General features: G+C 38.9%; 1 protein-coding gene across 1 annotated transcript in view; it reads right to left on the bottom strand.

The window, feature by feature from the left end:
* Nucleotides 1-25,503, bottom strand: part of ARHGAP15 (Rho GTPase activating protein 15) — a 320,557-nt gene that overhangs the window by 81,297 nt on the left and 213,757 nt on the right. Inside the window, exon 11 of the mRNA XM_009087780.4 lies at nucleotides 21,186-21,263. Coding sequence (XP_009086028.1) covers nucleotides 21,186-21,263 — 78 coding nt within the window. The remainder of the gene's footprint in view (nucleotides 1-21,185; nucleotides 21,264-25,503) is intronic.

Here is a 25,503-nt window from a genome sequence, read left to right on the forward strand (position 1 = left end):
TGTGCTGCATATGACAATTTTTCCCCGAGTCTTAAAAACTTTGATTTACTTAACTGCTGTTGCTGATGTGACTCACAGAAAAGAAAGAATGAAAAGATTCAGACAGAGGAATGGCTCATGTGTTAGTCTATTTGATGGCACAGGATTATACAGGAAAATAATTAGTGCAGTCTGTAAAAAAGAGTATACAAAAAATATTGTTAGCAAAGGAAAAAAGCAGATAATGTCAAATACTTTCAATAATTTTATTGCTGTTTCAATACAGCACTATGTAGATTTTCTATTACAATTTATTTCTGTAGTTACACTAAGCAGGGGAGTAAACACACAACCTACATCTCAGCATAGTTTTAAAGTGTGAGGGAACCAAAGATACACTTGAACATTGCAAGTGGGGTTGTTAATTCTATTAGAAGAAATTAAGATTTCTCCTGGAGAGCAAAAAGGGGATTTGGGGATCCCCACCCCACTTCACCACTGGCAGTCTGTGCAATCCCAACTGCTCCTTGTAATCACCTCCAAAGCAGACTGCAGGGAGCTCTGGAAGCAGCCTTCTGGAGGAGGGCACCAAACAGGTGGGATCCAAATTCCCTGCCTGCCCTAGACATGACCACCTGCAGCCACCATGCACCCAAAATTTAAAGGGGAATACCAGAGAAGCATGATCCCAGAACAGGATGGGTTTGAAGGGACCTTAAAAATCATCTTGTTCCAAACCCCTGCCACAGGCAGGGACAGCTTCCACCAGACCAGGTTGCTCCAAGGTGGGTTTGAACAATTTCAAGGATGGGCTTTCAAGGTCTAACATGTGCACTGAGAGGCAGTGATGCCACAAAGCTGAAGGAGGGGAGCATTTCCTCCAGAACCTGCTGAGATGCCTTGTCCTTTGCTGGCTTGCTCTGCTCAGGGAAAAGGAATTGCCTCTTACACCTCTCTGTGGCACAGTTTACCTATATGTAAAATGAAGACAGCGCTTGCCCTCGAGGGGTGTAGAGAAGCTTAATTAAGCAGGAGATTCTTAGCCTTAATCAGACTTCTCTCGCTTGCTAAGTACAGGGGAAATCCTTCCGTTCAGGAACAAACTTGACACCATGACAAATGAATCAGCTTCCTTACCATTTTGCCTTTGGGAATTATTTTCCTTGGGAACAGATATTTATGAAGCTGTTAAAAAAAAAATAAAAAAAATACCCAAAGCAAACAAACAAACAAAAAAACCAAACTGAATCTCCACATTTCTATCATCGCTGACATTTTTCCTTCATATTAAATGTTTCCTGCAATTTTATTTTATTGGGGATCCTGCCTCTGGGAATTAGGTAAGGACATGCATGACAGAAGATGTGATAGGTGTGTGAGGTGTTTGTGGGGGAATCCTTCCCATCCCATCCCTCAATCCCAACCCTTTCCCTCTATGGATATGATGATTTAGGAGAGGGGGGACCCCATCACCATCACTACCAGTTGAGTTGTCTACCACAAAGAGTTAAGAATTGTTCCTGCCAGATGCTGGGAAGCTGTGGTGACACCCAGAGCCTTCTGTGAAAGGACTTTAACACAGTTTGAGAAGCTCAGGAGCATTAAGGTGGCATCCAAACCACAGAGGATCACATCTGTTTTAAAGCCAGTGGGTTATTTCTACATAGAGATTCCAAAGACAGGCAAGAGCATTTCAAAAAAGTCAAGTCTCAGTGATTTCACTGAAATATTATCTATTTGTGGCATAAATAGATGCAGGGCCAAATAATTCTGAAGTATCTAAATTCCACCTTCCCTCTCCCACTCACAGAATCTGCTTTAAAGCAAAAATATCAAATTAATATGAGAATGATAGTTCTCACGGTATCCCCTGCCAGCCTAAGAAGGTACAGAGAATATCCTGAGAAACTCTGTTCTTAGGAAATATCAAGTCCAATTTTGAAAGCTATTAAGGGTTCACAAAATTAAGAGAAATATCTAAAGTTTTGGTATCTGACTAGAATAAAATCTGAACCCTGGCCCTCTGACAGTAAATCAACAGCGTGCATGTGAAATATGTTTTTTCCCTTGTAAGCAAAGCACACCAGCAGACCTGGCAGAGGCAGAAGAGGTTTCAAATATAGCACACTCCTTTTTACCAGTGGGTACTCTTGGACCCAGCTCCTCCTGCTCTGTGCCCGCCTGCTGGGAGGAGATCTGAGGCCGGGGCTTGACGCGAGATGAATCCGGGCCAAGTTTATTCATTTCCCAAATCGTGATCTCGGCGATGCCCTCCCATTCCCATTCCTCCTGTCACACCATTCCTCTGGAGTTTTGGCTCTTCCCCAGCCCCACCTCCCCCACCTCTCCTGGGACACTCCCAGACACGAGTCCTGGCTCCGTGGTGGCTTCCCCAAGGAGACCTGGCTGACAGGACTGAAATACAAGCTCAGCAGAGGAATGTCCCCACTGTTTGACTCTCCAGAAGCAGCAGAGCTGGGATTATTTACAAAATCTCTTGGGTACTCCTGTGCCCTGCTCAGCTCCTCTTCCTCCCTGCCTCCCAACAAGGCAGCACCTTCCTGCTTTCTCCCAGAAATGGTTTTCCTACACCTACTAATGGAAAGTCTCTCCACACAGACTCTTTCCAGCTCCAGCCCATATTATTTTCTGCCTGTGCTCCTCCACCACTGCGTTATCCTCCCCAGTTCCCACGTAGGGTCTATTTATTCCTCAGGGATGAGATGGTTAAGGAGGAGACAATTCCATCAAACAGTCTCGGGCAGTTTGGGTGGTTTCAGCACAGAAATGGACAAGCTGGTGCCCAATGACTCTTAAAAAAGCCCTTGCCCAGCCCGACCCACTCATTCTGAGCTGTGCATCACTGTCCCCTGGATTGCACCTACATGAGCCAGGAACTGGGTCACTGAACCAATCTGGGTTTAAAATATCCCAGATATTCTTTAATGAAGTGTCAACAACTATTCTCAGGCTGAAGAGTGACCGGAACACATCCTAATAATCTTGCTTACATATGCAAAAAGTATGGCCCAATCTCAAATGTATTTATAATATAAAATGGAGTTCAACATCTGACCCGAATGTATCCCACTCTGTCAGAAAGACAAAGGAAATAAAAATGTGTTGCTGTAATTTCCTTGACAGCAAAAAAAAAAAAACCAAAACAAACAAGAAACCTCACACATATATGTCTAGGCCAATACATATGATAATGTGAGACAATGAGTTAGATTTTTCATGGCCATGTTGAAACTCACACTGTTAGTTCTAAAACTGCATCTAACAAATGCAATTCTTTTCCTTAATACGAAAAATCTAAATACCTAAATACACTCTTAAAGCCTCCTTGATTAAAACTTTTACTGAGTTTTTATAGACTTTGGAAGGGGAAGATTTTATAGCCAGGGCTTTGAATGCTCGTAGGAAAAATAACATAATGATGATTATTATTGGTTTCTGTTGTTGTTGGTAGTTTATTATTATTACTATTATTATTATTATTATTATTATTATACTTTTGGTGGTGGTATCACCATCTGGATTATTATTATAACCACAGGAGTGACAAGATGCCCTCATCAGATCCATTCTCCATTGTGTCAGGCATTATAAAAGCACATTGTGAGAGTGAAGAAAAAGTTTGTGATCGAAGCAGTTAATGCAGACAAAAGGTGCAGCGAGAAACAGAGGCACAAAGGGAAGAGCTGACACCAGAGCCCACAAAGAGACAACATTAAGTCTCCAATATCCAGAGTTAGTGACTATTTAAACACAGATTTTTTTGTCTAAACAAATATGCATCTGTTAATGCATGTCACATTATGTATTTGAAGAAAGTAAAGTAAGATTAACAGAGGAAAAAAGGGGAAAAAAAGGGAAAAAAAAGGGATGTGGTAATTTGTTTTACATAGGTAAAATATCTTAATCAAAACTGGACTGATTAAAAATGAAGCAGCACAGAGAAAACATGAGATTGAGAACTGCTGGTGACTGACTCCAGTAAAAAGCTCTGTTCAAACCACAACCAATTTAAAAAAAATGAAATAAAATTCTGCTAATAACTGTTGGTAGGATCTGACCATGATTTGAAGAAGCCATGGCACTGCACTTCCTATTGGGATATGGACAGCAAATCATGAAGCTGGTGGTATTCCAGCTGAGGAAGACTCTGGTTAAAAGCAGGCAGACAGTGTGCATTTTCTAGCACAGAGAAATTTCTTTCATCTCTTACAACCTACCATTAAGTTTCTGAGGTCAAAAAGCCTCTCCTCTATTTTGCATTTTTTTTAACCATGAGTTACGTATGAAACAAAAATGAATTATTTTCAATATTTTTCTTCTACTTTGATTTTTATTTGCATTGTAATTGTAATAATTCAAACATTTGGCATTATGTATTTCTTTTACATTTACTTTGTTAGGTGCCTTACAAAGACTGTTTTATTAGTGAGGCTGATAAAATTAATTTCTTTAAAGAAAATATTTTTAGACTTGTTCTTGTTTAAATAGGCCAGATATTTCAGCCTCATTTACAGATGTGAGCATGCCCAAAATATTTCAGCAGCTTAAGCCCTTTTTCCGCATTGCATTTTAACAGTCAATTTTTGAGAGCTGCTTTTTGTCTTAAAGTTATTTAAAGTCTCATCTTGTCATTAGGCTACACTGTAAGCAATCTAGAGTTCAGGTTTGCACATGACAGTTAATAATTTTAAATTCTAGAATTCAAAACTAAGCCTTACGCTACCTAGAAAAAAATAGTTATTTTTTCATCAATGGAAAATAATTTAGTCCTGAGTGGAAATGGTTTTTTTAGCAGACAAGTTTCTGCTCTAGTGTTAGCTCAAATTCATAAAAACAAATAGGCAAAATGACATTTAGCTGCAAGATCACATTTCTCTAAAGATAAACTGTAAGCTCTGCACAGCCATTGCTACCAAACGTTGTTTATCCGAGCTTTAAATTCTACTCCCAAATTTGAATAGACTGCAGAGCTAACAGTGCTTCTGAGGAGCAATATCAAAATATGTGCCTCCTGGGTCTAAAAACCACAAGTTATTTTAGCTTCTGCTAAGAATTGAACGATTAAAAAAAAAAAAAAAAAAAGAAGGTGTAGTACAGTAAGTAAATAAATAAATACATTATCTACCTTCGTGACCTTTCTGTTCCTGCAAGCAAACAGCGTCCATCATTTGTAACTTGACTTTCCATAAAAGTAACAGTTCATAAAAATCTGTGAAACTACTACCGGGAACAAACAAATTAAACAATGACAATGTAATAAAATAAAACTGCTGTTCTACTTCTATAGCAGAAGAATTGCTTCTTCGCTGGGATTAATACATCTTGCAGAAAACAATTTTAAATAATGTGTAACATATGGATTCGGCTTTTATTATTCTTCTAAAAGAAGACAATTATATTTATGTGATAAACTGTTCAGTGTTAGTAGCATAATGTTTATATTACTGGCCACTTAAATAGTCTTTGGCGTAGTTTTATAAGGAACAGAAGCCTCCAGATCTTTTGAAATCCATCTTATAAAGTAAGTCCTGTCTGTTACTTGGAATGCAATGATTTTACATAGTTTTCTTGCTGGGAAAAAAAACCCGTAGTGTAGGTAATCTCGTTGTTAAACTGCATGCATGATAACTTTCTGATGTTCTAGCTACAATTCCTATGCATTTCAGGGCTCTCAAATGAAAAGTGTGACAGCCTGGAGCTGTCGGGGAAAAGGAGGGGAATTAAAAAAAAATAAGAAAAAAAAGAAAAAGCAGCAACTTTCAATTTTAACTTTTTAGAAAGGAATGGTCACGATACACTGTGCTCTGTACTAAACCTTTTCAAGGTGTTTTCGTTAATCTCCTCTCTCCTAGCAGCTAGCTGCTCTGCTCTCTGATTATGCTGGGAGATTGCATTTAAAAAAAGAGTGAGTTTCGGGGAGTTTTCAAGGAGCTGCTTTTGTCCCCATTATATTCCAGATAATTTTCAAAGAGATTACACAGGAGCCACAGGAGTATTTATCTCGCTATCTCCCCGTGCTCCTGAGTCAAAGCTGCATGCATTTCTAAAGAAAAAAGGAATGTGCTACCAAATAAATGTTTTCTGTGGCTCCTGTGTACATAGAATTTTGTTGTAAGCAACGCTGGCAGCAGCCTCTCTGCATTGCTGGGGTTCTGCTACCCGGTGTGTCAGTCACATAATAAGATCATTTGGAAAAAATTATGCAGGGTGAGTAAATACATTTATCTGGGTTTATATTATAAAAAGAAAGAGAGGGGAAAAGAAATAATAACAACAACAATTTTTACTGTCCTCCTTTTTCACTCCTGGAGTACCAGTTCCGTATTTTCAATTCCCCACTTCTCCACTGCTTTAAAAAGTTGGGGTTGTTAACAAAAGATAAAGAGTGTAACCTAATGGAAGTGAAATCTGCATATTCAGTTAATTTGGGATTTATTATCCCAGTAACTAGACTTGCAACTGTTCTAAAACCGTTTTGACTGAAGACTTGAGAACAGTACGAGTGGATGGCTACCCCCACCCCCATCCTTAAAAGAAAACCTGTGCCTGCTGCTTCCAATTTAGTGCAATCATGCCTCTTACTGGCCAATACAAGATGCAGCATTAGCTGTCACATGCAAATGAGTATTCATGGGGACTTTGAAATGTGCAATAAAGAATAAAGACGTGCATTCTGTGAATAATTGTTTTCTTTTATAAAACTGGATCCAAAAGGGAGTGCCATTTCACCCAGAGTCTATAGCCTTTCTATGGTTACAATCTGCTGTTGAAGCCAGATATTAGGAATGAAGTGTGGATAAATGGAGGACTCCAGTTTCCCGTGCTGTCAATCTTTCACAGCATTACATTTGCTTAACAAGAAATAATCCAAGCCATGTTTGTGGTTCTTGCTATCTTGCTTTCTCTTCCAACCGAGGCTTTGAAATGCATAGGGATTTATTATAAAGTTGTCCACCTTGCATTAGCTTTTTTCATACAAAGCCCAACCTAAATTCTTCGTTTTCTACAACACAGACAAACAAAATCACACAGCAGTATGAGCTCCACTGCAAGTCTTTGAAAGCACTCTAATATCACTCACCAGGATGAGAAAGAATAACTTAGATTTTTTAGGGCCCATTTACACACAGGGTGGGGAAAAAAAAAAACTCCAACAAGGTGTGCAGACCCAGACAGATTTGTGGGGCTGTGAGCAGCCAAGCTGAGTTCAGACTCACACACACCTATTCACCAAGCCTGCAGCCAGAATGTCTCTTAGAGAACAAACAGCCATCAACTCATATTGATATCAAATCGTGGCGTGATGTGGCCTCATCTCCACAGGAAAGACCCCAAATCCTTTGTAAAGTAAGAAGGTGCCTGGACTGCAGCACCTTTGCAGTGAACTGCAGGATCAGAAATTAGACTTGATGATCCTTGTGGGTCCCTCCAACTCAGGATATTCCATGATCCTATGGGAACTGCAGGTAATCCACAAGTAAATTCAGACTTGGCCAAGGTGGACCAGAGGTGGATAAAACTAGTTATCCAGCAGGAAGAAGGAAAGCTAAGGATAAAAGCTGCCTGTACCATGGGTGTGACTGACCAGTGCATGGGGCTCAGCAGAGGAAAAGGGCCCCCTTGTAGGTAACTCAGTGCCTGGGATTATGTTTAATCTGAAAATTAGAGGACTCCAGCTCATAGCTTCTCAGCAGGCAGTATCTGTCCCAGCAGGAGTCCCAGGAAGGTGATCAGAGAGCTGGGAGGCATTGCATTTTCCTCTTCCTTTCACATTAATGATTCCTTGCTGCCTTGTTTACTACAGACATTTGCTTGCTGAGGGAGATCTCTTGAAACACAGGTACATACATGCAAACACACCAAACAAATGAATCCCTGATGTTACAATTTACAATTGATGGAATTCCTGTAAACAGAGGCATAAACGTGTGAGGGGAAACTGCAGGGCTGTTTCACTACTGGGAGAAGGATTCTCACCTACAAGGGTGAGTGACCAAATGACCAAACTCATCCCTCTGCTGCATTCTTGCTCCTGTGATCCAGTCTGTCAGGAAGACAGCTGGTTCTTTTTAGCTTTTGATCCATATTTTACCTCCTAAGGGAGGTGAAAAGGAGGGTGACCCTGGGGCTAGGGCAGAGGTTTGAAACAAGGAGATTTGGTTTATATCCCTGAATCATCACAAACTTCTGTGGGCACGTTACTCAGCTCCTCATTTTCCTACTTACCAAACACAGCTAGCAATATTTTGGTATCTCACAGAGATGTTAGCACAAGCCCTTCAACATACATATCTGCTCATATATTATCTGGATGGAGTCATTTCCAAAACTGACTGCAAAATACTCACAAAATGCACACAGCTCCATGAGGCTTAGTCATGCCAAACACGATGCGTGGCAGCACATCCCTGCAGCCACAGGAATGCAAACCAGGAGCTCATTCCCACGTTAAATATACCTGGGGGTCCTCAAGGACTGTGTCCCTTTACTTTGCAGCCTCAGCACAGAGGAATTTCAATTATTCGTGCATCTTTGCCCTGCTCTCTATGGCACAGGTGGCCCTGCACTTGGAGAAGCATCACAGGGGAGACCCACATTGGAAGACCTAATTTGGCTTTGCATTATCCAGAGCCCCAAATCCACATTTCAGAGGGTGACTGCAGCCTTATCCGCAGTCTCTGTACACAGTAGGGACTTGGCAAATGGAGTTTGGTGAAATGGCACGGCACACTACAGAGGAGACCGACTATAAATTAGCAGATTTTGGCTCTGCTCCTGGCTCTGTCACTGATTTACCATGGAAACTTGGGCAAATCTTTCACTCTCCCTATCCTTCATTCTCCGTACCCATAATGTAAAGATAATGATGCTGCTTTGCAAGCTCTTTTGAGATCCCGAGATGTTAAGTGCTAAGTGCATTTTATTAACATTAATAGCACCCAACCGAGAGGATGCTGTACAGCACTAGCCTGGCTGTCCCCAGAAAACAGATTGGTGTGGGGAAAGTGTGCATTTGTTAAGCAGCTTAGACACTGCTCATTCCCATAATACTTCCACAACACACGGGAACAAGATCTGACCTACTAAAACAAAAGGGAAAAAAAGAAAAAAACCAAACGCCATAAGGAGAAAATTTCTAATGTGACCTGTCATCTTATTTCCAGCACAGGAAAACTTGGGGATTTACTGGAGATTATCAGTGTTGCTCTGTGTGGTTTTCGTAGCCAGCCACAACCCCAGTGCTCACAACTTGTGGTGGAGACCACTTCCATTAGCAGGCATTAATCACCATTTTATACACTCCAGCCCAGCCATCGCCGAGCAGACATCAAGTAGATGCACTCAGTTATATCCTATCACACTTTATATCTGACTCAATCTTAAAATAAGTTAATTGTACTGAATTATACCCCAGCTCTTGTATTTACAGGACCACAGCACATTACAATGTATATTCTTTAGATGCTATCAGGGCTTTGTTACTTTATACTTCAATTTCCCATGTTTCTGCTCAAATATGTATCACAACATACACAGTAGAAAGAGCCATGAAAATTTTATTATTAATGCATGTTTTTTTCCTCTGCTGGAGATAGAACTTTGTTGTGCATGTTATAAAATGTTAAATATTAGAATTATTTAAAGTTAATAGCATGCCAAAGAAAATGACTAATAATACATTACACAATTAGATGCCTTTCACATGAGCGAATCCATTAACAAAATAAAATACATTCAAACAGAAGACTTCTGATTTGCAATTTTTAGCAAGGATTGCCCATGTGTAAAGCTAAATTATTTATTCTTTAAAAAAAAATAAAATGCTAGATGCATCAGTTTGCAATTATTTGCATTATGTTTGGATGTTTTATCATGTGGCTCTGATTCAAAAATACGTATCTCTAAGTTGCTCTAGGATGTTCATATATGCAAAGCATTAAGAACAGAAAAAAAAAGTTTTCTTTCCTCAAATTCAGCAGATGATACCAGAAGCCCTTTTATCATTATACATTTAACAGAAGACAGCTTTTTAGCAGTTTGGGTGTCTTTTTGTTATCCCCCATCAGCTCAGATGTTCTCACAGTTTCACAACTCCACTTTCCCTTCCCAAGTGCACACCTTGTTTTCTAGACAGAATCAATTGCATCCCATCCCACCCTTGCAGATCTCAAGTCTGGCATCATGCAGCTCCACCTAAATTTAGTCAGATGCTATGTACTGATTTCCTACTTATTTGAAACTCGTTATCCCATCTCCTCAGCTGATGTCAACATTATCCTGGAACAAAACACTGAGCAAGCAGCTAAACTTTTCTTACAGCAAGGCACAGCTTTTAGTTCTGCAGTGATGCAATCTTCTTGCCATTTTCCTCCTGGATTTTCCTTTTCCATCAATGCCCTGTCTCTAGAAAGGCACCCGACGCCAGGCAAAGGAAGTTCCTCCAAAAGCAAATAATCTTCTCCCTCCTTGCATCCATCTTCTCTTCACTGCTGCTATCTACTTAATTAAGTCGTTCTCAATCTTCTGTATCATAAGCACATAATGCTGGTTGATGGCAATGTGTTTTGAAATCCCTGTTTGTTTGTTTTTTAATTATCTGATTACACCAGGAAAAGAAAGAAAAAAAAAAAAACAAAAACAAACCAAAAACAAGAAGAATGTAAGAAAAGGAGATCTCTCTCTCTGGTGTACTGCAAGATGTACAAATCCAGCAAAGGACTCCATCTCATTCTCTTGCAAGAGATTTTTTTTTCTCCTCTACTTTCTAACAGTCTACCCAATTCAGTCTTTATAAATCATGGGATTTAAAAGTGTGATGGAAACAACTATGGCAAATTCTGGTAACATCATGCAAACCTGCAAAATTCAGGTTAAAGATGCCTTTTATTGTCACCTTTATTTAGCTAGGGAGAGGTGAGGAATGCCATACTTAGATTCTGCTGAGGTTTATGTCAGGATTTCGGCATAACCTAACTCCAGGCTACTGTCACCCCAAAATATCTCCTACCCATGCTTGTCCCAGTGTCAGCCCAGGTGCAAGCCATGGATCAGCCAAGTCTCCCACGTTATGTCAACTGGGGAAAAGTGTGCAAAAAGGGACACAGAAAATGAATATAAACTAGCAGAATTAGACACTGGCTCTGAAGAAGAAGGAGAAAAATAGTATAAAATATTTATTTCATTATATTCAACTCTCCATACCCTGACTATTTCAAAATTTGACCATGCTATGCTGTATAAATAATAACAGTAATTACACAAAGAAGAGACAATGCGTTGAAATTGGAGCCATGGATTCATAGGATGATTTCAAAAGGCATCACTCTCCCAACTCACCCCGAGGTGTTTGTCCATGTGAAGGGCTTTGATTAGGCTGGGATTGTTACAGTAGAGTTGGGAAATGGGACCTTTGATCTCGAGAGATCTGAACAATCCCTGTTACTTGTACTGACAACAGGCGTGGTACAGGCTGAATGGTGTTAACATTCGGGTGAGAGCTGAAAACCCAAGTGAGAGCTGTGCTACATTCTCACTTTTAAGGCTCTGGTATCATGCATAGCTTCAAAATTAAAATACAGTGTGACTACCTCTCCAAATGTTTAAATTAATATGTTTAATAATCCCCAAAATAATAAATCTAAAGTGTAAATCAGGACTTGGAAGAGAAAGTGGAAGCAATGTCCCTTTCTTTACATTTGCACATATGATGTGTGCTAGTTCTGGACAATAGCTTGTGACACTTTATATCACTATTTATTAAAGCTTCTTCCTTTGAAAAGGTTTTCCCACCAAAGATGTATGCAATATTTTTATGCACTTATATATGATGGGATTTTCATTTTTTTAAGTGAAAAAGCCAATGGTGTAGTCAAGGAAAATTAATAATTTCTCTAAATGAAGGCATCTAATGCTTCTTAATTGCTTTAAGACATCTCACTCAGCTTCTAGCACCCAATCTCCAAGGACACAACTCTCCTGTAGACCCAACAGCTTTCTGAGAGTCACTCTGACACTCAGCATCCTCTCAAGTGGCACTAAATAACAGTGATTAAGTAACTGAATCAACACCAAAATGCCCCAAGAATGTATTAAGGGAAGACGCTTTCCAAGGCTCTGATAATTTGCTCATGCAAGAAATTGCACTGAATTTTTACACAACAACAACAACGAAACAAAAAAAAGGAAAGAACACAGGAATATTCAATTCTAAATCCATAAAAAAAGGATGTTGTGAGCACTTGAAAATTTCTTAAGAACAGCATTATATTTTTAGCAGTAATGTAGGAAATATGTAAGCACAAATGAGACAGTCTATGTAAGAACAATGTTCCCTCATAAAAGTTTCCAATTTTCAGAGGAGTTATACTTCAGATTTTTTCCTTTCCCTTTCTTTTCCTCCCTGAGTTTTTACATTTAAGTGTTTTCAATTTTGGACCCCATCACTCTTAACCAATGCAGTTCAACACTTAAATACATTACCAAAGTCTCCTCCAACCAAAAAAATCATTTGCTACTCACAACAGCTGCTCCTACCACAGCATTTATGGTTTCCCCAGTTCTCAATACACAGAACACCACAAATACCATGATAAAGCCAAATTCCCTGGTGCAACAGCTTCTCATTCCATGCCACCCTGCAGAATAATATGCAGTGTGCATCCCTGTATAACACCACCCTTTTTTGTTGTAAGCTCATGTTCGTCGGCCACTTTTACACACAAACCACAGAATTACAGATATTTACCACAGGGGAGAAAACCACCCCAAATATTAGGCCACACCACTGTCTTGTAAGACATTGAGCATGACCAATTTTAAGAAGGAGCTCTGCAGATTTGTTCTCCAGGGCGTCCATCTCCTCAAAGCACAAACATCCCATGAAAAACACCTTTGACTCTTGGTTCAGTTTATCTACAAATGAGCCTGGCAATACCCCCCACTCAGGAAATGACCCCATCACCCTAAAAATCACAGGTAGAAAGCTGCCCTCTTAATACTTTCACCAAACGACTCAATAACTTCTTCCCTTTCCTCGCTTTTTTGGAGCTCTGTGGAATGGCATTTCCTGTAGCGCTTCCACCAGAACAACAAACCCAAACAAAGAGTCACCCATGACAACGATGAGCATCCCCCAAAAAAAGGCAATCCCTCAGTGCAGCCTGCAAACCTCCAGTCCTTCTCAGCAACTAAACAACACTCCTTGAGGGGTTATCAAGAAGCTCTTCAACTCCTCCAAGTGTTACTAAGCAAGACGCTATTGTAACGCAAATAGTGCTGCGGGTAGGAAAGGAATAAAAGGCATGTTTGAAATGCTCCATCATACAATACATGCCATAAAATCCATGGTATGTTTGTGGCTGACCACACCAACCCAGCCTGCTGCCTCTTCTGCCCCATTCCACTGGCTTATTCAGCACATGAAAAGGAAAACATGACAATACCACTTGTAAGAGAAATTTTACAGAGCTGCAGATTGGGCAACTAAGAATTCTGAATATTTTTCTGTCTGCCTTTTTTTATTTTTCCTTCACATTGAGCACAAAATAGTTATATTGGAAATACATTAACATTCAAGCTCCATAGATTTTTACTATATGTATTATATACATATCATGTGCATATACATACATACATGCATTATTTACAAATTAATTTGAAGCATTCATTGCAAAAATTAGTATTTCCATTAGATTTTGTACCTGACTTATATTTACAAGTCATGTTTGAAAGTACTATAGCTTTCCCCCCTTCCCCTCTGGAAAGAGAAGGGGGAGATGTGGAAAACATACTTTCCTTTGAATAATATGTAATAATAAATTTCTGTAGCTTAAAACAGACAGAAAGAGAAAAAGAAGAACCCACATGAGTAACATGCACATATTAATTGATTCACCAAGTACAGTGGGCTCAATTAAAGTATTCCGTTGTCAGAGTTTTAAAGCTTGGAAAAAAAAATTAAAAAATGAAATTCTTGGCTACAGCTTGGCATATGCAGGTCTTAACCCAGAAGCAAGCTGTTTTATAATTATTTTTGAAAATTGCTTCAGTCCATTTTATTTTCTGTGCTTGCCTGGGAAGTGTGAAAAAGAAAGAAAAAAACTATTTTTGACTCAAGGCTTTCAAGACATTTTGGTTCTCAGCTAGCAAGTAACCCAGTTTGAGCCTGATATTTCCATGGTGAACTTTGGATCACTCTTACTGGTTTCTCAGTGAGACTGGTCACATGAATAGCTGCTGGCAGACATGAGGAAGACTTTGCTGCCTGTGCTGTGCTTGATCACACCAAGAACATCACCAAGGCTGGAGGGTGGCTTTAAGGTTAGACCCCCCCTCCAAGGCACACTCATGTGTTTTTAGGGATACTCATATATGCCTAAAAAATAAAATCAGTAACCAAAACCATCTAAAAAGATATGAAGTATCCAGATATAAAGGGAAATCTCATCAAAGGTATGCACACAAGAAATTAGGAAACCACAAAAAAAAAGGAAAGTGACTGCAAGAGAAAACCACTCCTCTTTATTTCCCCTCTTTTATCCAGTCATCCTTGCTGCAATTTTAAAATGAAGCCCACGACAATCCTCTTGGCCCTCCATGTTTCTAGCTGCTCTCTGGTTGCTGGCAGCTGAGAGAGGACCTGCCCTCCTGTGCCTATGGAGCCTTTGTCAGGGGGAGGATCAGAGCTCTGCCTGCCTTTGAAATGGATATATTGGGGTCAATGGAAATGTATAGGTATTTGTGAATGGGAAGTTTTGTTGGTTTGGGGTGGGACTTTTTGTTGTTGTTGGTTTGGGTCGTTTGGGTTTTTTTTTAATTTTTTTTAATGACCCCTCCTTTATTTTTTCTTATTTTAAAGAAATAAAACTGTGAAAAGAAGACACATCTCTTTCTTTTTTTCACCCAGCTGCCTCCTCCCTCTTTTGTCCCCTCCTAAATCTTCCTTCACAACCACCTAGCCCATTGGTGCTGACCTGGAGGCTCTGTTTCAGAGGCAGCTCCAGTCTCCTGCCTGCTCCACGGGCTGTGCCCGCTGAGGCAGAGCCAGCCAGGAAACCACTCTGGTTCCTGATAGCCCAGCTCACACAGACATATGGTCCCAGCAAGCTCACAGAATCAGCAATATTTAAAAAAAAAAAAATTAAATTTTAAAAATCCCGAATATTTGTCCCTTTTCTGTCCCAGTTCATTGATAAAGAACATGTCAGTGAGGTTGAAGAATCCTGCTGGTTAAAGGTATCATCCTTAGCTGCTCATATGGTCAGAGCTCTTACTTGTCAATTAGATCAATCTGAGTCATTTTAGAACAATAAATATAAGTGCAGATGGAATATAAACATATTGAAGATTACTGTTTCTGACGGCTGTTGTTTATTAAATCAAAAATTATGTCGAAGAGAAGATTTTGTTGATATTTCAAATGGAAAGGAAAAGTAAATTGGAATTAGATATTTCTTAGGAAAGAAAGCAAAACAAAAAAAGCAAACCCCAAAGTCCAACAAGCTACCACACCACAACCTCCAAAACAGCCTATGGGTAACAAAAAAGCAGTGATTTTACCTAAAATGCCACCTAAGAACAACCTTTAGAGAAGGGATATGGCACCTATAAACTCAAAACACTAGGTATGTTGAAATCCATAAAATTTCCAATTACTGCTTCAGAATTTATTGTGCACATATGGAAAATAATACTTGTAAAAGAGAAAGGGGTTTGTGCCTGGTGCTGTCAATACTGTGAAGGATGGGGTGATTATAAAGCAAATTAACAATACTTTTAAATGTGCATTCACTTATCTTTCCAATTAAATCCTTGTTAAACAACTGCACAGACAGTAATGGTGCTTCTGCAAAGCACTGATCAAGACAGTTTTATTGTAATTTTTACTCTGTAACAATTAATCAAGTAGGCATTTTCTTTATTATTAAATTATTTAGTTAATAAATATTCGCAATCAGTTCACGTATTTCTGGTTCAAACTTTACTCTTAATTTTTTTTCTTAAACTGAATCATATCCTGCTAAATTATTATAAAAGAAACAGCATAAATATTTTGATTTTTTTTTTTGTCCAAGTACTTTTTTGTTACTGCGAGGTAATGGAAGGAGGAGATTAAATTAACATTTTTCCCCCTCAGTGTAGGAATATTTGGATATCTTTAGCTGTCTTTTTCCAGAAGAAATGCACCTCTCTGCAATAACACAATATTTAGCCTCTGTAAAAATTCCCATATTTGCCCCGGCTTTGGTACATAAGCAGAGTAACAGAGCTGTAAAAACACAATCATTGACCTTTGGATGGTCTGTGGTGCCTTGCAGTTAACACACAAGGTATTCCTAATGAAATAAAGAGATGCAAAGGTCATCTGCACAGCAAACACCCAGCATTTTGCAAAGAAAGCTTTGGATAGAAAGACAATTAGGAACTCTCTTGTATTATGCATGAACCAACCCTTATTGAATGAACCAATAACTACTGAAATCTGTATTTCCATGGTTAGTTTCCCTGAACATGTATGCATGGGGAGTGTTTCAGAAACATGTTATGGACTCCTTGTAGCTCTTTTTTTTTTTTTTTTTTAGTTAATTTAGTACTCATGAAAATTGCTTGATTGGCAGCCTTAGAAAGTGAATGCCTTTCCAGCTACTGAGCAGATGAGCACAGGAGACATAAAGAAGGAAGGTTCCAGCTCCTCACTCAGGTGTCCCTGGTCTTCAGCATTGAGGATTGGTGGGAGAAGAAGCAGGACAGGGAACCTGGCTTAGCACAAAGAACATCCTCGTGTTCATAAACCATTAAAAATGCCCTGATAAATGTGTGTCACACACCCAACACGGGGCCAGATGGGGTTTGGGCCACCTGGCCTTGTGAAAGGAATCCCTCCCTGGGGCAGGGTGTTGGAAAGAGAGGAGCTCTAAGCTCTCTTCCAACCCAAACCACTCTGAGGTTCTAATCAGCACAATGGCTTCAACCAAAGCAAAGAAAACTCACTTTTACTCACAAATTCTGATGGATTAAAAGTCTTCCTTTCTTCTTGTTTTTCTTGTTCAGACACTTTTTACCCCATCCTTGTTGTGTTTTGCTGTTGAAAAGCACCTCCCCCCTGTCCTCAGGGTCATGTAGTGGCGCTTTAATGACTCTGAGCAGCCCCACCTGGGGCCACATCAGACCTTCCCCGGGGCTTTGGGCCAGAACAAGGGATCTTTCAGTAGTACCTCATACCCTGGAACTGCCAGCAGCCTTCCATGGCTTAAGAGACCCATAAATATTATTTTATCACTTTTCCTACAGGTGTGAATGAAAAGAATATCCTTGTAAATACATGTAAAGGATTTACTTATAGACCTTGTGTAAAATCAGCAGAATCCTCCAAGTACCTTGTCTGTTTCTGGTTTGGTTTTTTTTTTTTTTTTTAACCATTTCAACTTTTAGACTTGACCAATAATATGGAAATCAAAAGAGGAATAGGTCGAATATCTCCAGCTATTCTAGATGCCTTTACTGTAGGTGCTCAGACAAAAATATTGGCTGCCTGGTGACTTTGTTTCCCAACCCCAAATTTTTCAGTGCTTATAGACTAAGAGAAGTACAAATTTCCTGATGTCAGTTTGGTACAAGCAGCTTCTCCTGCCTTGATTCAGTGATTTGAAAAATGATGACTTAGAGCTTCGAAAGTGCTGAGGGATGTTATAGCCCAGTCCTCTTATGATCAACTGATCTTTTCAGCTCTTAATGGGAAAATAAATCATAGATAAAAGATAATCCTGTTGCACAGAAGCAAAAAAGGTGTGGTATCAATAGACTTTTATAGGAAAAAGAAAACTCTGTGAGAGGGAAAAAGTAAATAAGGTAGTTTGTTCTGCTGCTGCTCGTGTTGGCAGGGCCAAAGCCCTTTTCAGGAGCTACCTACCTCAAGAAATGAGAGCAAAAGACAAAGTATATTCAGAGAATTTAAAAAGATACCAAGTTTGAGGGTTTTTTTCATTGCAAACCCCTTTTCATCCCCGAAAATCTAGAATTTGAAGAGTCTTTTTATATTTTACTGTTCTTGTTTCTTCTTTAATGATAAAGATGTCAACTGTTAGTTTCTTTTCCTTTCATATTCATCAGTTTTCTCATTTAATTTTTGATGCTGCAGATGACATTAGCAGTATAGGAAAAGGAGCCAAATCAGCTTTGCTATATTCTAATTAATGATTATTCTAATAAAAAAATACTTTGACATGGCAGCCAGCCTAGAGTGCCTTCTATAATCCTCAGTGTGATGCATATTATTTATATCCCCTAAATGTAGGTGTAGCACAATGGCAAAGTAAGCAGGAAGAAAGAGCCCAGTGAGTATTTGGCCCGTGGAAGAACTGACTGCAGTCAATCTCTGCAATGCAAATAGGCTTTGTCAGAACATTTGTTTGCATTTATAATTAAATTAAGCTTTAGCTAAAATTAAAGAAAAAAAAAACTAGCTATGGTAAAATTGTATGTATAAATACTCCTTTCCTATGGTAAACTACCAAAAAATGAAGGTACAAGGATTGGCCTGAGGAGGTCACAATAATTCCTGAGGGATGGGGATGTGTGGACAGTGGGTTATTAACCATCATCCCACTGCAGAGCTCTGAGAGAATGGGAAAAAAGAATGTGGGGAGCACACAGTAATTTTCGTGGTAACTTTTTTTCCTTTCATGAAGACATCTGGAAGTGCTACTGACCTCAGCACCTAATTGACAGGAAACACCAGGCTCTGGGACACACTGGAAGGAGAATACTCTCCCAGGCACACCACAGATAAATCCTGTTCCCCCCTTCCCCCACAGAATTTTCCAGGTACACCATGACTCAGTGGGCTCTTTCCTGCCTGCAGGCTCCTTCTTAGCACAGAAAAAGGATGTTATTTGCACTGCTGAAACAGTGGCTGGCTATCCTTTGTGTCTGTGCTCCTTCTTGAAGGCTATGATTAAACATTTCTGGATTATTCTTTGGGAGCTACAGAGCTCAGGTCTTCCACTTCCCTCGTGTGGTGTTGGGGTTTCCCCTGGGTCTGTTAGGTGGCATTAGGATTTACCTAAATCAGCATTTCTGCATGCATTTACCCCAGGAAAAACCTAAGCACAGACCTGAAACTTTTTACAGACAGGATTTTAAAGGATGTGTAGAGGAGGTTTGGATAGATATTATCACTGCTCATCCAAAATTCACTCCATTGTGACATAAAACACATGAATGCCCTAGTTTTATCAATAAAGAATAACATGAGAAACAGTGATTAGCATAACTGATAAGATGATGACATAGTTCTCCAGGGGCATTAGCTTTCTTTGAATTTCCTGTGGTCACTCAGTAGGCAGATTTTTTTTGCACATGCCTTAAGTAACCAGTGCCAGAGTGGCTTTAATGTACTATTAACTCCTCTACCATCATATTTTCATTTTTCACAGTAGTATAAACCAGAAGGAAAAGGTGTCTGGTCCCTCTCTGCTGTAAAAAGCCAGCTTAGACTTCTGTCTAGCTTTGCAGTATCAGCCCATCTGTTTTAGGTGAAAACTTGAGCAGTAATGTTAACCTCAAGTATGTTAACCTTTGGATGCCACGAGACATGATAGACAGGACCATTATTTTTATGGCACAGTTTTTTCCTGAGCAAAGAGCTCAGGCAGAGTAGAAGGATAGAAAATCCCATTTTTGCCTATGTGTCTCCAAACAAAATACAGCTTACAGTCATTTGAAAGCCAAGGCAGGCTTCATTATCGACACACAAATACCCAACAACTATAAATTTAAGAGAACCTAAGTAATGAATCAAAACTGTGAGGCTGATTGGTAAATGATGATTTATTCAGTTTTGCTGAATTTACTGGCATAAATTCCTCATAAACCAGAGTTCACCCTCCAGTTTCAACTGAAGACGAGACTAATCTGGAGCAGCTGAGGAGGTGGCAAACACCTACTGATCCCTTGAAACTTTCCCTAGAGATCTAAATGGAGGCTCGAAGGTGGGAATATTTTTGCATCTCTCATATCTCTCAATTTCATGAGAATATCTGAGTCAAAACTCTTAGTTTATATATAGTACCAATCTAATTGAGGGAGTTGTTCTCCAGCAGCTATCACCCTCACACAGAATACACAATATTTAGCAGTTCTGGTAATAGCCCCCAGGTAAATTATAAAAAGATCATAAAAAGTAGGACAAAATGGTGCAGCAGCTTTACATTTATACTTGATTCATTCAGAAGAGTATGAGGTCTTTAATGCAATTTAAGATTTGGTATTTTTCCTAATTTCTGAGAAACTTGATTCTATTTCTTTTTAAGTAGTATCATGAGGTTCACTATCATTGGTGATATTTCCTAAGTTTTTAAATGTGGGGAGAGTTAGTCTTTGGTAAGAGCAGTAAACCATTTGGAGATAAATGTATTTGTCATTCATCCTTATTAGTTCCCCATATCAGCTTCCACACCTGTAACAGGATCTGCTGATCAGTGTTAGATTTCTCTGGGCCACATCAGTGAAAAGCATGCTGTTGTATTTGTGGAAATATGTTTATGATACACAGAATCCGTGGAATATGTTCAGTAAATACATACAGGATGGTTCTAATTCTAGTTAGCAGGTCCCCAAAATATTCATCTTTTCCCCTTCATTTTCTGGGGTCAAACCTTTGTGTTTTCAAAATCAGTGGTAAATCTTCCCCTGACTTTGGCAGAGCCAGTACTCCACTTTTAGTCTTTCCTTTTAAGTTCTTTTCAGCACCTTTTTCTCTTTCACTGGTTTCCTTTGGATCCCTGCTCTACTTTTGGTTTTGTTTAACTTTCAACATCCAAACAATCTGCTATTTTTCCTTTTAATCTTTTTCTTTCCCCCTCACTTTGATTCCTTGGTTTCTACATATGCTTTGCTTTTTGCCACCTTATTTCACGTCTCCATTTCCTCCCGTATTTTTAGATTTGTTTGTTGTTTGTTTCTCATCTCAAGTTTAACTACTATTTTCCACTGCTTACTCTGCTCTTTTCTCCTCTCTCCTAGCTGACATTTCCCTCTGTGCAATATCTTTCTACCTTCCCTTTCCTCTCTTTTCCAAAACAGGGCTCATCATTCTATGCCACTAATGTATAGCAGATTCTGAAACACTGTCATCTGAGACAGTTAAGTACCAAACAAAACATTACCAGGGTGGAGGAATCACTTACCCTGATTGACAACAAATCGTAACTTCTGTATTGTTGCCAGATTGCCGCTAACTCTGTATATTCCATCAACATCTAGACCTGAAAAAGAAACACATATTTCATTTCAGATCATAGAAGTATTTTTCTCTGTACGTCTGTCAGGAAGGCAGAAGCACCCTCGCAAGTATGAGGAAGAGCAGCGCAGCCAGCGACTGAAAAATAATCCACCTGACAACAACAACTGAAGTGCCTTCTCAGTGATTAAAGCAGCAATGAAAAATAAAAGTGGGAGATTAACTTAAGTGAATACAAAACACCTAGCTGTAATTATCTTGTAATTCTGTCAGCAGAATACAGCTCTGCAAGGGGCTTTGAGTGTGGCAGGAAAGCGAGGGGTAATTGGCTCTGGTGCTCACTGGGACGGGCACGGTGCCGTGCCAGCCCTGCTTGAACGTGGGATGTTTGCATCAGTAGTGCCAGGAAACTTCTCTGTCTGGGCTCTGGGCTTCCAGACATGAATTTCTGAGGCTGTGACCTTTCTGAAAATAAATCACTGAGGTGCCCAACCTGAAATCATGATGTGTGTGAGACTCCACACAAGTACCATTTCTCTACTATATTCTTCATAGTGGCTCAGACAGGTTTGAGGATTAAATTAAATATCCCAAGTACCGAATGCCCTGGAGTTCTTTTCCTCATTGATATAGGCCATTCTTTTCAAGGACAACCCGACAGCCCTTGTTTCTCCCTGCATATCTACTCAAGGTTTATCTTCTAGGTGAAACTGGATGTCATACTCCCTTTTGTGACATATTATCTCCTACAGCAAGCTCTGGTGATATGAGTGTTTAAAATAGCACTTACAGCCCCTGTTGCATAGCTGTAGGATTTCAAAGCACATGGGAACTGCTCTCCTTTTCCAGGAGAATTCACTGTGGTGCAACACTGACCCAACCTGTGTGCTTAAAAATCAAACACTAAAACATACATTGTCATTTCACGTTTAAAACTGGCAAGAACAAAAGAAGCCAAGAGAAGCTACACAAACCAGGTTTTTTTAAAGGCTACTTATCCCTTGGAACACAAGTTTTAATTAGGTTTTGGCAAGCAGTTTCAGAGAAAGCTTTTCTCCTGGAAAACGCTAATTTGTCAAGCCCAAAAATTTTCAGGAAACACTCCTTGACAATGTATCTAGGGGGAGTAGTTTTCCAATCTGAGGTGGGGGGAAAAGGAAATCTGAAATTATAGATAGGAGTAAAAACAAGTGGCAAAGCTCAGAAGCCCAGCTGTGGTAACAACTGAAGAAGAAGCTGAGGTTCAAGTCTTTATTGACAATTGCACCATTCCATGGCACACAAGTGCCATGGCCAGTGACTCAACTCTTTGGAGGCCTTTTTCCTCCAAACTAGAAATATTTGAAAAAAACATACTTTTCCTTTTGATGAAGACTGACACCAAATAAATTTTTTGTGTGTTTACATGCTTGTTTTGTCTCTTTACAAAATACATTTCTCATTTTAAGTCCATGGTGCCAGGAATATCCTGATTTGGAGTGCCTTAAAAATTATTTTAGAAATTAAGAATTATTTCTTATTCTGATTATTAATAATTAATCTGTGCTTCTCTGTGTGTTTTATTAGTTTTCTACCCTGCACCTGTGGGTGTCCTGTAACAAAATACTGAGAGTGATGTTTCACTTCAGAAAGATCTCCCCTTTGGTTGCAGAGGGATAAAGAAAAAGTTTATTTAAGAGAAATCAAAAAGGATTTAGTAATCAAGAAATCTTGGAAATTATCCATCTGCTGGATATATAACATATGAGCAAATGGAAATTACTGAAATGTTTAAGTAATGCAATTCTGACTTAAATCTGAAGAGTTTAATTCTGTTTTAGTAAGGGGAGAGTGAAAGACGAACTCCCAGCATAGGACTGTGGGACTCTTGTGGCAAAGGATTAAGAATTGCATCATGTAAATTGAAGTCTAAACCAGAAATTAAAAAGGAAAAATAAATCAAACTAACAAACAGGCAAGCCACCAGACAGAATGTTAACTTTTGTTTGGATCTAACTCAATTCTGTTCTTAACCTCACTGGTTATAGGGAAGTGAAAACAATCCATGTCACTTTGGGTGAAATAGTCTCACATTAAGAGCATCAATTTGGAACCTGCATAAATCACCCAGATCAAGTGAAAATTAACAAGCTGTGTTGTAAATTGGTGGCTATTACATCTTGCAACATGGTCTGGAGTACACAAGAGCATTATTATTGTTAATAAATTAATTTTGGTCCAGAAATGAAATTTGATTAGCATTTTATTTGGGCACTATAAAATATGGCAGAGGAAAAAAATAGAAAAAAAATTCAATCTGATTATAACATTCACGTGCCATCAGCTTTCTGCTCCAAGAACTTTGAAAGTTGAGCCAAACCAAACCAATGCAAATTGGTGGATTTGGACATCCTCTTCATGACCACATTATCTTAGCTGGATTGTTAACAACCTATTTTGGAAATCCAGTTAGGCACAAATGAGAAAGGCAGAGAAAGAGAGAGAAAAGTATATTTCATAGTTCTTATATCCTGATTCTATGAACAATTTTCAAAGCAAATTCACTTTTAAGGGCACCTCTGTCAAGAATAAAAGCATCACTGCACTGCTGTGAGTGTTTCTTCACGGCAGGCTATAAATACTTAGGGAACAAGATGAAACAAAAGCCTTGCCCAGTTTCCTATCTGGTGCTGGAGTTTAAGTATAGTGGCAAAGAAACTTTCAGGAGAAGATATTTGTTATATTAAAGTCAAATTTAGTTCACTACAGGATGACCTTCTTGTGTTTTGTAGTGGGGTTTATCCGGGGAAAATCACTGGATTTTGCCCTAAAGGAGAACAAGTATTTTATTTGCTTTATATTCCAGTCTCCAACTCTGTTTCTGTTTGTTTTAATGAGGAACCTGAGAACAGGATGGACCCACAATTAGAAATTATAGCCAAAAGCACGATAATGATTTCCACACTAAACTTTGTAATGGTACAAGAAATGTAGGGAAAGGTCTTACTCAAGAACTCATCAGTTCAGCTGCCAAACTATAGCAAATTTTAACTATTTTAGTTCAAAATAAAAAATACACAGGTGCTTCTGATGAGAAAGTTAAAAGGTAACTGGACTCAGGCTTGGCTGAGATTCATGAGCAATAATGAAAGTTACAGTCACTCTGCACTGCACAGGACATGTTAGAAGAATATTTTTTTAAAACATTTCTTGCACTCACTCCTAGCCAAAAATCCAAAATAGAAGTAACAATGAATTCAGGCCAGTGACAGATCTCAGACCATTTTGAGCTGGAACCAGGGGCTGCATCAAAATATTAACAGACAGAAGGAAATTAGAGTTTAGGTGAAATATTTATTCAAAAAATGTTTTAAAATACTAGATTTCAATATTGATTGAGGTAGTCCAGGTGACATATGAACTGTCTGCAGTTAAATGTTATCACTCACTCATTTCTGATGCATAGAAAAAAAAAATCCCTCTCCCAAATCACACTGGATTCTGTCTAATCTTAATCTCTATTTGATAATACCTTCAAACTGAATATAAAAAGAATTTCTCTATGTGCAGGGAGAAAGGCGTGGTGGTACACAGAGATTTCTCTGGTTTTTAATAAGATTTAGAATTTAAAACAGCACTAGGTAACTTCCTGCATGGAGACCCAGGGACTTGCACAATTAATGTATCCTGAAATAGGTGTGGTCCCCAGGCCTGTTTTGTAAAAGAAACCATCGTGCTGGATTCAACAACAAAGTGAAGTACAAACTTGAAGAAAGGCATTCTTTAGTTAGTCCTTTCATTTAAAATCAGTTATGTTCAGGGCAAAACTATTGTATTTCAAAGGAGCCTATTATGCCTTCCCATAAACAGAAAGATCATACGTTTTAAAACTAAAGTATCATTATGCAATCAAGCTGTTGTATTATAAACTATTTTGTGGGCTCAGATGCCCAGGGCCATCTTTACAAATATTTAAGAGGTCATTATCAGGGTATGTTCTCCCTAAAACTATAATTCTTTCCTTGTGTTTTCATATGCATCTCACCATAAATATCTGATTTATAAACATTTTTTTTTTTTAAGTTTACTAAGGACACAAAAGTGAGGGAAGAAGTCATTTCAAGAAGCAGAAATTAGTGAATGCAGCAAGTACATCCATGTCAAAATAATATGATGAGATAAACAAAAAACAATGTGCAACAGAAATAAAATTTAACAAAGGACCAATATATGTATTCCAGTAGAAGGAAAATCATGAAGGCTAGCAAAGAATGAACCTAACACAC

Source organism: Serinus canaria, chromosome 7, assembly GCF_022539315.1.
Source record: "Serinus canaria isolate serCan28SL12 chromosome 7, serCan2020, whole genome shotgun sequence".
NCBI classification, from domain to species: domain Eukaryota; kingdom Metazoa; phylum Chordata; class Aves; order Passeriformes; family Fringillidae; genus Serinus; species Serinus canaria.